The sequence below is a fragment of the Magallana gigas genome, chromosome 2 (assembly GCF_963853765.1).
Source record: "Magallana gigas chromosome 2, xbMagGiga1.1, whole genome shotgun sequence".
Classification (NCBI taxonomy): domain Eukaryota; kingdom Metazoa; phylum Mollusca; class Bivalvia; order Ostreida; family Ostreidae; genus Magallana; species Magallana gigas.
In genome coordinates, this window is record NC_088854.1 from 4619270 (window position 1) to 4634849 (window position 15580).

At 36.1% G+C, this 15580-nt stretch overlaps 1 protein-coding gene across 3 annotated transcripts in view; it reads right to left on the bottom strand.

The window, feature by feature from the left end:
* Positions 1-13827, bottom strand: part of LOC136272660 (uncharacterized) — a 42673-nt gene extending 28846 nt beyond the window's left edge. For all 3 annotated transcript variants that reach the window (XM_066074640.1, XM_066074639.1, XM_066074641.1), the window contains exons 1-3: positions 13729-13827; positions 12546-12658; positions 10591-10678 (exon numbers count right to left, since the gene is read on the bottom strand). In XM_066074640.1, the coding sequence (XP_065930712.1) occupies positions 10591-10678; positions 12546-12658; positions 13729-13745 (218 nt within the window). In that variant the 5' untranslated portion in view covers positions 13746-13827. The remainder of the gene's footprint in view (positions 1-10590; positions 10679-12545; positions 12659-13728) is intronic.
* Positions 13828-15580: the final 1753 nt, after the last annotated feature.

Genomic DNA, 15580 nt, shown 5'->3' on the forward strand with positions numbered 1-15580 from the left:
GAAGCGAGTTAACGAAAGCAACGAAAATTACGATTTAGTTTACCTATAATTATTTCAATAGTTATTCAAGGTTTTTGGTTTGCACTTGTTCTTTGAATTATCATACAGGTAAAAGATAGCATTCTTTTTCAGACGCAGTCCATTCCTAGTGATTTATTCTAATAAATTCGATGAAGTGTAAGAGTCTCTGAATATCATTGATGAACAGCTGATTTTTTTGTGTTTTGTTCAGAGATAAATAATTATAATTCTGATTTAATGTAGTTTAGGATTATTCAAAAACCGAACAATGTTTATCAGGTAAGAGTGTTTTGATTACTCATCATCACCACAGGTACTTGATTATTGATATACACAGGTTATTTATTTACAAGGTTATTTATATTGACAATATTCACATAGCCTTTTGTGTATTGCATCCGGAAGTGCATAATAGACCGGAAGTGCATTTCTATTTTCATTTTTGAAAAGAGAACAAATTTTTGTTTGTTGCCCAACAGTATTTACAGTTCTATTTAAGAGCTACCCTCCTGTTTGAATTACAATATCCCTAATAGGTGTGTCTAGAGTATTCAATAGGTGAAATATAGACTTTCCCTTGAATTATTTAGCCCAGTGTTTATTTAGTTCTAAACGAACGACCCTCCTGATCAATTGTTTTAGGTGTATACCTCTTATTTTATTTGTGTTTATCAAATATGCCGAACATCAAAGGTGAAGAATCAGATAGTGAATTAGGTAATCCTTCAGGGATGGCTAAACAAGAGACTAGCGGAGAAAGGACAGCGAAGCAACAGGAATCAGGTAGTGAGGAAATGACTCCAGATGACATGACTCAAGTATGGAATGCATTGAAGAAGATGAAGATAAGACCAGAGAATTTCTTAGCTTGGGCAGCTTCAAATTCCAGTACTGGTCTTCAACCTGAACCACAGAGTGGAACAAAGCAGAAGTCAGTCTCTGAAGCTGGATACCTCAAACCTCAACCCCGGATTTCCATATTCTCAGGAGACAGGAAATCTGATGTCTCATATGATTTGTGGAAATATGAAGTAACCTGTCTGATGAAGGAATCTAAGAGTGAAGAGACAGTACTTCAGACCATTCGCCGTTCTGTCAGAGGTGAAGCAGCGAATGTGATCATGAGACTAGGAGTAAGTGCATCCATTGACGAGGTTCTCCATAAAATGGATAGTATATATGGAAATGTCTTGGAAAAGGAAGATGTTTTAGCTGAATTTTATAGTGCAAGACAGAAGGACGATGAATCTTGTTCAGCTTGGAGTTGCCGCTTGGAAGAAACTCTGAATACTGCTGTGAAGTTGGGAAAAGTACTTCCTCGTAACACCAACGAGATGCTGAAAACCATGTTCTACAAAGGAATGAGACGAGAACTTAAGGATCTTTGTGGATACTTGTACCATTCCATCCATGACTTTGATTTATTTAGAGTTGAGGTGAGGAAGATAGAGATGGAACACCCAGCAAAGACTACTGCAGACAAACCCAAGCAGGCCTTAGCTAAGGGAGCTACAGTTTCCAAGACTGACACATCTGTCGATGAAAAGTTTGAGGAACTGCAGGCACAGATCAATCAACTTCAGAGCCAGCAGCAATACTATAGACCTCCTTTTCCAGGGAACAGGCAGCGACCAGCTTTCCAGAGAGGACGTAGAGGACATCCTAGTAGCAGGGGACAGCCAGGATATACTTACAGAATGCCTGCACATCCTATTGGTCCCAGTGCTCCCAGACCCACGAATCCACAATGGAAGCAACAATCTGATCCAGTCATTTGCTACAAATGTGGACAAGAGGGGCATATTGCTCTAGGTTGTCGAGTCCGATTGGATCATTTAAACGCCAGGTGGTCAAATCCCAGGGACAAGGATCTGACCAAAGGTACAAAAGTCCCATTTACCAAGAATTAGTTGGAACATCAAATGAGGTTCTTGTGGCAATTAACGACACAGAATGTTTAGCATTATTGGATACTGGTGCTACTGTGTCTACTATATCAAAGTCATTTTATGACTCCTACTTGGCCCACACTACTCAGCTCTTGCCTATAGGAGAACAGTTGGAAGTAGAGTGTGCTGATGGCCAAGCTTTGCCCTATCTTGGATATGTGTCAGTTAATTTTGCCACTTGTGGTTTACCTTCCACTGATGTTTTACGAGACTGCCTCTTTTTGATTGTTCCAGACAGTGATTATAATACAAGAGTTCCAATTTTAATTGGCACAAACATTTTGAATCGGCTATTAGACATTTTAAGAGACGAATATGGATCTAGATTCCTACAAGATGCTGATGTGCATGCTCCATTTTATATGGCTTTCAGATGTTTAACATTAAGGGAGAGACAGTTACAGAGGAATGGGAATCGTCTAGCAGTGCTTAAGCTAGCTGAAGCAACTAGAGTCTTGATTCCACCAAACAGTAGAGTTGTGCTTGATGCATACATGGACAAGAAGCTTCCCTATCATAAAGTTCTGTCCATGTTGCAGTCTACATCCAACTCCTGCATTCCTCCCGATCTAGATGTGACACCATCTCTACATTATTATGACTATGATGGTACATCATCTATATCTGTAGAGATAACCAATGTCACTACTAGGACTGTATCAGTCCCTCCCAAAGCATTGATTTGTGAGATGCAGCCAGTTTATCTGGCAGAGTTACCATCTACTGAATCAGTACCCAGCAAGCTAGAAAATATCTTGGATAAGATCAACATCGGTGATCTACTTACAGATGAAGAGACAGACAGATGTAGAAGTCTTATAGGTAAGTACCAAGATATTTTTTCCACAGGGGCAACCGACATCGGAACAACAGACAAGGTCCAGCATCATATAGAATTATCTGACCCAACACCGTTCAAGCAGAGATACCGGCAGATACCACCATCCATGATCGAGGAAGTGAGGACCCATGTCAAGGAACTACTTGCTAGTGGAGTAATTAGGACATCTCATTCTCCCTTTTCCTCCAACGTTGTATTGGTCCGGAAACACGATGGGTCCCTGCGAATGTGTGTAGATTACCGGCAGTTGAACTCTCGTACTATCAGAGATAACTATGCTTTGCCACGGATAGATGAGATTTTAGATTCACTGTCCGGTAATCGCTACTTCACGGTACTAGACATGAAATCTGGATATCACCAGATTGAGATATTTGAGGAACACAAGCAGCGCACCGCATTTACCGTTGGGCCTCTGGGGTTCTTTGAATTCAACAAGATGCCCTTCGGACTTGTAAATGCGCCAGCTACTTATCAGCGACTTCAAGAAGAATGCCTGGGAGATTTACATCTTAAGTCCTGTTTTATCTACCTAGATGATGTCATCATTTTTTCAAGATCTATTGAGGAGCATTTTGACCGCCTCAAGTTGATTTTTGATCGATTTCGGAGGTTTGGTTTGAAGTTGTCTCCTAAGAAGTGTCATTTTCTGATGAAGAAGGTCAAGTACATCGGACATATTATTTCCGAGGAAGGGGTACAGGCTGATCCGGACAAGATAGAGAAAGTAGAACACTGGCCTATCCCGACAAACCCTGAACAAGTCCGACAATTCCTTGGATTTGCTGGATACTATAGGAAGTTCATCAAGAATTTTTCCAAGATAGCAAGACCACTGATTGACATCATGGCTGTCGGAAAAAAAGCTAGAGGAAAACAGAGAGTGCCTCCACCTTCGTGGAATTGGGGTAAAGAGCAAGACAAAGCCTTCAGCACTCTAAAGGAAAGACTGACAACAGCACCCATTCTTGGCTACCCTGACTTCACCAAGCCCTTCGAACTACATACAGATGCTAGTATGAGTGGGCTTGGTGCTGTTCTCTACCAGGAACAGGATGGAGCCAAGAGGGTCATCGCTTATGCTAGTAGAGGTTTGAGCAAGTCAGAGCGGAATTATCCGATACACAAACTTGAGTTTTTAGCTTTGAAGTGGTCAGTCACTGAAAAGTTTTCAGACTATCTGACCGGAGCCAAGTTTGCTGTATTTACGGATAACAACCCTCTGACGTATGTGCTCACCACTGCTAAGCTGGATGCTACAGGTCATCGATGGATTGCTTCGTTATCATCTTACAATTTCAGCATCACGTATAAGCCAGGTAAGATGAATACTGATGCTGATCTATTGTCTAGATTGCCAGGTAAGACTGACAGAGAAACATTAGATGCAGATGCCATTAGAGCCATCACGGCTATAGGAGAGAAGCAGCCGTACATTATTACTCTTCCAGCATCTCCAGCCAGCTGTCAGCAACTACAGACAACTTTCCCCAATCTAGATGGAAGACACATTGACCTGAAGAAGTTGCAGTTGGAAGATGAGGTTATATCATCAGTGACACAACTCATCAGAGATGGTGAAAAACCAAGTCCAAATACAGCTAGGAATGAGTTCGAAGCCATACTACACCAGAACTTTAAGAGACTAGGGATCAAAGATGACCTCCTTATTCGACAGATCAAGACACCTGAAGACAAGTATCAGTATGTCATACCTCGAGAGGTTAGTCATCTTGTCTTACAGTATCTGCACAATGACATGGGTCATCCTGGCCGTGACAGGACTTCTTCCTTAGTCAGAGAGAGATTTTACTGGCCGAAGATGCATGCAGATATCACACAGTGGATTGATGAATGTGACAGATGTATTAAGTTCAAGACACCCAACAACCAGAGGGCTGAACTTGTGAGTGTCACCACTACCCAACCACTAGAGATGGTGTGTATGGATTTTATGACCTTGGAACCATCCAAAGGGAACATTCAGAACATTTTAGTTCTTACAGATCACTTTACCAAATATGCGGTTGCAGTGCCAACGAAGAATCAGACTGCCAAGACGACAGCTGATGCCATTTTCAATCATTTTGTTGTTCACTATGGCCTCCCGCAAAGACTTCATTCCGACCAAGGAGCAAACTTCTGCAGCAAGATCATCACAGAACTTTGTAAAATCACTGGAATTTCAAAATCAAGGACTACACCGTACCATCCAATGGGCAATGGAATTACAGAGCGTTTTAACAGAACTCTTATTTCCATGTTAGGCACTCTAGATCCAGAGCAGAAACACAACTGGAGAAATTACATCTATCCTCTGGTTCATGCATACAACTGTACCGCCCATGACTCTACTGGATTTTCACCTTACTATTTAATGTTTGGTAGAGAGCCTAACCTTCCAGTTGATTTAGTTTTTGGTATAAATAGGAATGAACAGTCAAACTCTATGCCAGTTTATATAGAAAATTTAAAACAGAATCTACAAGAAGCATATAAACTGGCAGAAACTGCTAACAAGAACTCTCAAGCCAGACAGAAATGTCACTATGACACCAGGGTCCGAGGAGTTACCTTAGTAGAGGGTGATAGAGTTTTGGTCAAAGTAGTGAGTTTTGACGGAAAACACAAAATTCAGGATCGATGGGAAGATCATCCATATATCATCCTGAAGCAGCCTAATAAAGAGATACCAGTATTTAAGGTCCGTAGAGAAGATGGTCAGGGGAGGATTAGAGTCCTTCATAGGAATCTACTACTGCCGATTGGGACGAAGTTAACTTCTCCCGTGCCAGCTCCCAGAACCAAGAAACTGCGGACAGTCAGAGATCAGAAAGTAGAAGCTGAAGAACCCCCTAATCAACACAACACAGATGAGTCTGATGAAGAGAATGATTTTCTTTATTTTGCAGGACAACCCCCTGTAGTTGGTGATGAGTCTGATGTGTTAGATGATGGGAGGAGCAGTGATGCTGGCACTGTCACTGGTGACGATCAGGATAGTGTCCAGAACCTGGAAGAAGGGTCGCGAGAGGACGCTCTCAATCAGTCGACGGATACTGATGACCCAGAAGTTAGTACACATGTAAATAACAATAATGTTGTTATTCCTTTACAGATTGTAGATGATCCTGACAATGCTGTTAGAGACCAAGAACATGAATCTGATGAAATTCCAGAAAGAACACCAGTAAGACGATCAACCCGAACGAGGACTAAGCCTAATTGGATGAATAGTTACATTTGTAACCAAATTCAGTCCAGTAAGTGGAGAGATAAGGCTTTATTTTTTTCACAGATAGCTGACAAAGCCAGCAAATTGGATAAGGAGACTTCCTCCACATTGCTGAAGTTGCTGTCTGATGACTAAATTTTTTTTTAATTGTAAATACATGTTTTATATTCCAGTTTATTTTCAGATGGGTACAACGGAAGGAATTATATTTGAGTAAGTTTCTTTTTGAAATGATGCGGACATCATTTTAAAAGGAGGGGGAGAATGTAATAGTATGAGATTTATTAATTATTATATTGATAAATCTAATTACAGTTTTGATATTAATTAGTTAAGATATAATATATTTTAGCAATACATTTAGTTCTATATTAAATCACCCAGGTAGAACACCTAGGTTTACCTGCTAAAGTTAATTAAGGCCCTTAGGATATATGGTCCTTATATGGTCAATCAAAAGGTGTGTTTTTACAGAGAGAATCTATTGGTTTTTAAGTTTGTATAGTTGGGTTTCATTGGTCTGTGGATTTCCCTCCAGAAGTTCTTTGTGTTTTAAGACATTCTTCATATTAAAGCTAAGGAGACAAGACTTAATATTTACGACTTAGAAAGACCTTGATACGTATAGACTTTACTTCATCTCATATTGGTAAGCTAACATTAATTATATTTCTAACCATAACAGAAGTGCTAATATTTAATTAATGGTACATATCCTGTAATTTAGCAAATCTAATTATCCTTTTGCACTTTCTTAGTAAGAGTGATTTTTGAGTGAAAGAATATTTATTAAAGTATATTGAGCTTCAAGAACTAGAGATAATACTAGTGAAAACCTTATTTTAAAGTAATCTGTATTTTAGTATTACTTATGGAAATATATATGTAATTTGTAGTGTCTGTCTCTGCTGTGTAAGCTATAATAGCAAAGTGCACACTCATAGGGCGTGGGACTGCCCATTCCCATATGAATGGTATGGATTATGTTTTATCATTATTATTATAACGTATGTCAAATTTAAAGACATCTCATATATAGCTGTAAAGCATTTTTATGATCTGTATGGATAAAATGTGTAATTACATGTATAATTACATATAAGAGTTATTGCCCTTTAATAAGAGTAAAATATAACTGTGTCCATAATGTATTTTATACATATCACTTACTATTGTTATATTTCATTTCAGGGCATTCATTCATTTATTTATTTATCTGTTATCTATTATATCTGTAATCGCAATAATAAAGGGATGTCCAGAACCTTATACAGTGTTATATATTAAGTATAGAACCAGCACTGTTTCATGTTGAGTATTGCAGTTCTCAAAATGATCCTTAACAATAGTTTATATATTAGATATAAACGTACATCAAACTCTGAACCTTCTCGGGAGGCCAAAGAATTGTCCTGGGGCCAAATTCTTAACAATTATAAAGAAACATCTGGCTGATTAGTTTCCGAGAAGATTTTTAAAGATTTACCCTATATATTCCTTTGTTAAAGTTTGACCCCCCCCCCCCCCATTGTGGCCCCACCCTACCCCTGGGGATCATGATTTTCACAACTATGAATCTACACTACCTGAGGATGCTTTCACACAAGTTTCAGCTTTCCTGGCTGATTAGTTTCTGAGAAGAAGATTTTAAAAGATTTACACTGTTTATTCCTATGTAAAACATCGACCTCCCATTGTGGCCCAAACCTACCCCCAGGGTTATGATTTTCACAAATTTGAATCTACACTACCTGAGGATGCTTCCACACAAGTTTCAGCTTTCCTGGCTAATTAGTTTCTGAGAAGAAGATTTTTAAAGATTTACTCTATATAATCATATGTTAAACTTCGACCCCCCATTGTGACCCCATCCTACCCCCAGGGGTTATTATTTTCACAACTGTGAATCAACACTACCTGAGGATGCTTCCGAAGAAGATTCAGCTTTTCTGGCTGATTAGTTTCTGAGAAGAAGATTTTTAAAGATTTACTCTATATATTCCTATTTTAAACTTCGATCCCCCATTGTGGCCCCACCCTATCACTGGGGATCATGATTTTCACAACTATGAATCTACACTACCTGAGGATGCCTTCACACAAGTTTCAGCTTTCCTGGCTGATTAGTTTCTGAGAAGAAGATTTTTAAAGATTTACTCTATATATTCCTATATTAAACTTCGATCCCCCATTGTGGCCCCACCGTACCCCGGGGGTCATGATTTTCACAACTTTGAATCTACACTACCTGAGGATACTTCCACACAGGTGTCAGCTTTCCTGGCCGATTAGTTTCTGAGAAGAAGATTTTTAAAGATTTATTCTATATATTCCTATGTAAAACTTCGATCCTTCATTGTGGCCCCACCCTACCTCTGGAGATCATGATTTTCACAAATTTTTATCTACATTACCTGATGATGCTTTCACACAAGTTTCAGCTTTCCTGGCTGATTAGTTTCTGAGGAGAAGATTTTTAAAGATTTACTCTATATATTCATTTGTTAAACTTCGACCCCCCATTGTGGCCCCACCCTCAGGTGAGCTAAAAAGGTTAAGGTTACAATACAATAAGTTGTTAAAGTTGGTTTCTGGAAGAACAGGCTTTGAAAATTTTCTTAATAAATATTGACAAATTTTTTAATTTTTTAAGCTTTAGTTTTTAAGATCTGTGTACAAACATAGAATTGTGGGCAAATCTCTGTATCTTGCTTATAATTCGAAGCTTAACACTCAAATATGGTTAGTAAATAGAAATTGCCAGCAATTAAACACAAGAAACATGCACTACATGTATCACAAATAAAGAACACAATTTATTTTTTCGAAATGAATCATATATATACATGTATATACCTACATATTTCCGTCAGCGATATCAAACTCTATTTAAACTGAATAAACTCGAGAAAATGCCGAGCATCTCAACAAAACCTATTGCATTAATCTACATGTACCATTACGCAAAAGATAATGCCGAATTACCGATAGAATGAATTGTATTTCAGTACCCCTACATCCGATTTTGCTTAATTTGCGCAGGTAAACAGTTAACTGTTTGATTTACCGAAGATTTGATACGTAAAAATCACGAAATACAGACGATAGTTTCCAGGTTACAAAGCATAATGAGAACGAAACGAAAATCAGAACAAGCTAACACCATCGTCATGTGTGAAAACTATCAACGCATTGAAATATTTAGCCTCAATTTACTTCACAAAATCGGCACCAATATATTTTGTATGTTTCAAAATTTCCCTTCATACGCGAACTGTTGCACAACAAGCAAATTCATAAACAAAGAACCTCGTTTTAGAAGTATGGAATCATTTTACCGTATGCCGAACCCGAAGCTATTAAACTGATTGAAACACGCCTTTCCTTTATTATTATTTTCGTAATAACTCAGATTTGAAACAGAATTACCATTTAATTTTTGCAATTTATATTTTCCTTCCCATAAGGATAATTTATGCTAAACTAGGTTGAATTTGCCTCGGTAGTTCTTGAGAAGAAGATTTTTAAAAATGCACCCCCCTTTTTCTACAGTTTCAAGGTTTTCTCCGCTTTGAATACAGATCAAACTTTTATTTCTGCAATTTATATTCGCCCTCTCATAAGGATGCTTTGTGCCAAATTTGGTTGAAATTGGATAAGCGGTTTTAGAGAAGAAGTTCAAAATGTAAAAAGTTAACAGACGGACAGACGGACAGACGGACAGACGGACGGACAGACGGACGACGGACAAAATGTGATCAGAATAGCTCACTTGAGCTTTCAGCTCAGGTGAGCTAAAAACAATGTGTGAGGTGCAGATGAAAAATAAAAATAAATGTGAGTATATAAATAGTATACTTTTTGTGTTACTGTGGACACCAACAAAACTAGAGGCCAATGGACCATAACGCTAATCAGAACAACAGTTTATGTCTAACAAGTTTTGTTACACCCAAACATTTGACAAGGCATAAAAGCAACATATAAAATGTAGATCATGGAAATCCTATTTTTGAAGATATAAGATGCGTCGATAGACCAATCTTATTAATCTAGAAGGCTCAATGTATCAAGAATAATAAAAAAAGCAAGCTTAGACCTTTTTCTCAACAAATGGTTGTAGAGAGGACACCAATGAACCACTTTCATATTTTTCAGATTTTTAAATCTTCAAAATAAGTCTGCAGCTGTGCAGTTGTTTAAAGGGATTAAGAAGGCATTGTCCTGTTCGTGTATGCATAATTTGCATACAAAACATGTTTAATCTTATATTTAAAGCTTTTATACCTCTTGGCAACAGTTTTGGTCAGTTTCGGTCAGAAACAAGCCAGTTCAAGAAATGTTTACATTCTTATCCTCAAATGTACAAGATGGCCACACACCACCTTAATGTAGAGTCATCCAAACAAAAAATAAACACGACGCGAAGTTCTGATAAAAAACTGACTTGCTACTTATGCAATGGTTTTGAGGTTACCAAGGAAATAATCGGACTATTCCTGCGTGCCTTATTCTAATCAATCTACAATAAATCATTAAAATACCAGCTTGGCTCAGGCATACTGGCTCCTGTTGTGTCAATTCCAGCATCCTTGTAGCAGTTCTGTAAGGGTCCGGTACATTCGCCACCACCTTTAAATTAAACAATAACAACAAATTATTTTGCACGAGAATATTTTAAAAAGATTAAAAATAAAATATAAGCCGTCTCTTGACTGTGCGCTGTTCAATACAACCATGTTATAGAGACCTAATGAATTCCAAATATTCACTTTAAACATATTAAAATTGCCATTCATCCTTAGCGTGAAAGAGGTAAGAAAAAAATGAAAATACAAAAAAAACAACAAAATATCAAGGTTTATATTTGTATTCAAGTAGATTTAGTCTCTATTGACAACTATTTAAGGATGTCATCTGAAATTACTTAAACAAAAAATTTTAACAAAAGCATAAAAAGATTATTTGATCACATGAGCCTGCATATATAATTAATTATTTTAAACCTTTTAGGGAAAAACATCTTTGTTATAATTAGAACAATGTCATAACTCTAGTTGACTTTGTGGTAGGCAAGTGTGTTTTGTAAATGATTAAGATAACTAGAACTGTCCTAATGGGACTACTACCCCGGCAAGGCTAATTTCAGATGGGACAAATAATTGAATTGAATTGAATTAAACAAAATTCTAGAATTGTAAAAAAAAAAAAGTAAAAGAAAAATTTAAATCAAAATTGTCAGAATTTCACTGTAAATACAAATGTATAAAAGTAATACATTTACAAATTTATGTATCTGATGATATTTTTTATTAATTGTTTTAAAGAAAAACCAACAAAAAGACAATAACCCCTCCCTTTGCAGTAAATGGAAATACCGGTAGCCAAGCAATGCTCTTCTGTTGATAAAACTTTGAATGTCTTTCTAATAAAAGTCTTGACAGATGCAATTAGTTGTTTCAAAATTTCCCCACTTTCTCCTGGGTACAATGGAACTCCATATCAGAAAATTGATCCCATAAGACTATGATTTTCTTTGATGAGCTTGTTAAATTTAATAAACTCCCAAAACATTACCATAATTACCATACTATGTAAAAATATGGAAAAAAAAAAAAAAAAAAAATTATAATACAAACAATTTTAAAATTGCCAAAACACTACAATCATATCAGTAATTTTGAATTTCATTTAAATTAATGCCTTATAGGGTCACTTCATCAATTTGGTTGACTAATAAATTTAAACAACTTCTAAAAATAGTTAACTTCTTTATCAATAATGATATTATTTATTTCCTTATAATGATAAAAACTTTTGGTTTACATGAAACAGTTTTAAAATAGCCCCAAAGCCACTGCCCATTTTTCAGATTATCAATTTCCCCTAAACACATGCTCCATCTAAGCCATGGCTAAGATAATGGCCCCCTTGGGACATATGAATTCAGCCACACTTGTCTTTGATGTTCTTATTAGCTCCTACGAATTTATCATTGACAAACAAAAATTGTGCATTACCAGTTGATAGACTACTTATAAAAAACAAATTTAGTTAAGACATAAAGACAAAAAACCTCCATTTGGGTGTATTTATATAAATATATTTCAGAGTGTTTTAATACTATTAGTTAATTAATAAAATCTGTAAGGATTACCTCCCTTACTTTTCAACATCAGAATAAGGAAAATAAAAACTGTCATATAAATCCTAAATCTTGTCTGATCTTAAAAAAAAATTGCCGGTGCACATCTGCAGATGGTGATCAACATATGTACAAATTTTCAGACTGCTCCATGCAGTAGTAAAAAATTCTATAGGGGGGACAAAGTTGCGTCTACAGACAGACGAACAAACGGACAGACGGACAGGGTGAAACCAATATAGCCCCCTAAACTTCGTTTGCGGGGGTATTATTAAATTCTTATTGTACATGAACGGTCTTTTTTACCATTTCTGCTCCGCATATGAATGTGTGTCTATTGAAACTTTGAATTACCTGCACACATTGATTCGACAGAATAAAGCGCGGTCATGCTACTCTGAAAGTTTTCATCCGAATTACAGTTCTCCTTGATGGGCGCAAGGCAAGTCATAACTTTTTGAAAATTCCTGAAATGGTAATATTTATATATATATAAACAATTAAATGCTTTCTTTTGTGATTCATTCGGGATATGAAGGTAGCGACATTGCAGGAAAAATACATAACCCAGGTTCTGTAAATTTTTCCTGCGATGATCGCTACCTTCATAAACCGCATGAATCATAAAAGAAGGCATTTTATTGTTTATATTTACATCTTTCTTTAACTAATTAATAAATTGATTATGAAAAGTTAGTAAAATTCACTAAATTACTGTTAATGTACATAAGTGCGTTAGCTAAAAGAAACAGCCAAATTGTCTCCTCTGAGACTTTGAGTCTGGCATCATCAATATTATTTCGTGCAGTCCGTGATTTTGCTTAGGTCGCTGTAGCTTTAGACCAATAATAAAAGCATCACATCACTTAGAAATCCCTCTACATGTATAAACAGGGCGTGTCAATTTTAGTCCTGTCTTTTCAGCCGCTGTAGATTTCGACCAATCGATAAATGGGGCGTGTAGATTTCAGTCTGGCTGATTCTATACAGCTATGAATTTATGAATTAACTATAACTTTCCGTAAGAAATAGAGGAAATAATACTTTGTATATATATATATATATATATATATATATATATATATATATATATATATATATATATATATATATATATATATATATATATATATATATATATATATTGTGATTTTTTCAAATGCAAATTAAATGTCATACCTGTGTATATAAATATATAAAAGATATAAAATAATTTACAATCACATTTCGAATTCCAGACGATGGAGGAAGTAAAAAAAATCTTAGTAAATTTTAATCAGAATTTCTTAAAACGTTAAAACGTACGTTACTCAATTTGTGTGCATACACCGCTGAAGTTCAATATATGAACGTATAGCAAAAATATAACATGACAATATTAAACTAAAACAGCTAAAACAAACGAAATTGCCCACAGTTATCCTACAGATAGATCTAAATTATGCAGAGTTAAATAACATTTTGGTTATAGTAAATATAATCTTTACTGCAACTTCAGGTAATCAAAATCATTCTGTCTGAAAATTTAAAGACTTACGAGCATGTTGCTGCCATATCGGTCGACCCAGCAAGCTGTTGAAAGCCAGCCAGACAGCCCACTGCAGCTTGAAGATCGCATTGTGCAGAAGCAAGATCTGAAAATAATAATTCATTTTATGTTTATAATGTCTTAAAGTACATGTATTATCATAAAAATCTCCAGTTTTTCTTTCTTCTAACCTCATTACGAACGTACATACAACAAACCCTGACACCGTACATTAAGTTTCAACTGAAGGTTTATTGGTATTACCTTAAAAATTGCATGAAAGCCTTGTATTTCCATTATTTCACACACTATTAAACACATTATTCAGTCAAGGAGAAGTACATTTTAGAGTTCTAGACCATGCGCGGGTCTAGAAGAGGATTCGGGTTCAGTAGTAATGCAGCTTGAAAGTGATGCTACTCTAATGAAATAATTTTACACTCCGGCGGGGGGTTGCGAGATAATTTCAAGACTTATCAGAGTTATCGAACATTACTGAGGATCTGAAACATAGAAGCGTCCTGTTCTGTTGACTTGCTCGTCCGTCCTTACAAACAGCTCTCTACATGTATGCTTGCTTTTAATGTCAAAAATAATGTTGTAAACCAATAATTTTGGTGGACAGCATTTGTATCTCTTTGTCCGGAGTCGTACAAAGTTCATGGTCAGTGGGGTTTTCCATAGAGCTCCCAGCGATTATCAAACCAGCGTTTGCAGAATGCGCCGGTTGATCGCTGATAAACCGGCTTAATTCTTCATTTGTGCGTACGCCGATCTCGCCTTTCCAGACCGCCGAAAAATTCGCCTGTTTTTTTTTTCCAAATATAGTTAGATGATGAAATGACATGAAAAATGTAAATATTCGATAATAAATTAGCATATTCATTGATTGTATGCCATAGTGAAACAAATGTTTATTCATAACGTTATAATTATGGTATATCACCAGGAGATGCCCCTGAAAATTTCGAGCCCCAAATATAAATTCTAAATTTTGAATTGCGAACTGCGTTCTAGATAGAACGCAGTTCACTATTCAATTGCATATAAGCCAGATTCTTTTAAATCTAGAGATAGCTGCATCACCCTATTTTCACAGTGGTAGTGAAATACCACTAGTAGATGTCCCTGAAAATTTTGGGCCCCAAATATGAATTCTAAATTTTCAATTGTGAACTGCATTCTAGAACGCAGTTAACTATTCGATTGCCAAAAGGCCAATATTTCAAAAAGTAGAGAAGACCACCTCACCAAATTTTCATGGTGGCAGTGGTATACCACCAGGAGATGCCCCAGAAAATTTCGAGCCCCAAATATAAATTCTAAATTTTATATTGCGAACTGCGTTCTAGATAGAACGCAGTTCACTATTCAATTGCATATAAGCCCGATTCTTAAAAACTAGAGATAGCTTCATCACCATATTTTCACAGTGGTAGTGAAATACCACTAGTAGATGTCCCTGAAAATTTTGGGCCCCAAATATGAATTCTAAATTTTGAATTGCGAACTGCGTTCTAGAACGCAGTTCACTATTCAATTGCGAACTGCGAACTGCGTTCTAAAAACCGATTGCCTCAACTGAAGGTTTATTGGTATGATCTTAAAAATTGAATCTGTTCTCCACAAAGATTAAAAATTGAAATTAAAAGATAATCTTTTTGAAACTTTTATTCCACTCAACGCCTCAAATCAGGCATAAAAGTACAAACATAATCCAAATTTTAAACATATAGAACTGGTTTACTTAGTATGAATGTACAAAAAAACATATATATATATATATATATATATATATATATATATATATATATATATATATATATATATATATATATATCTATATATATATATATATATA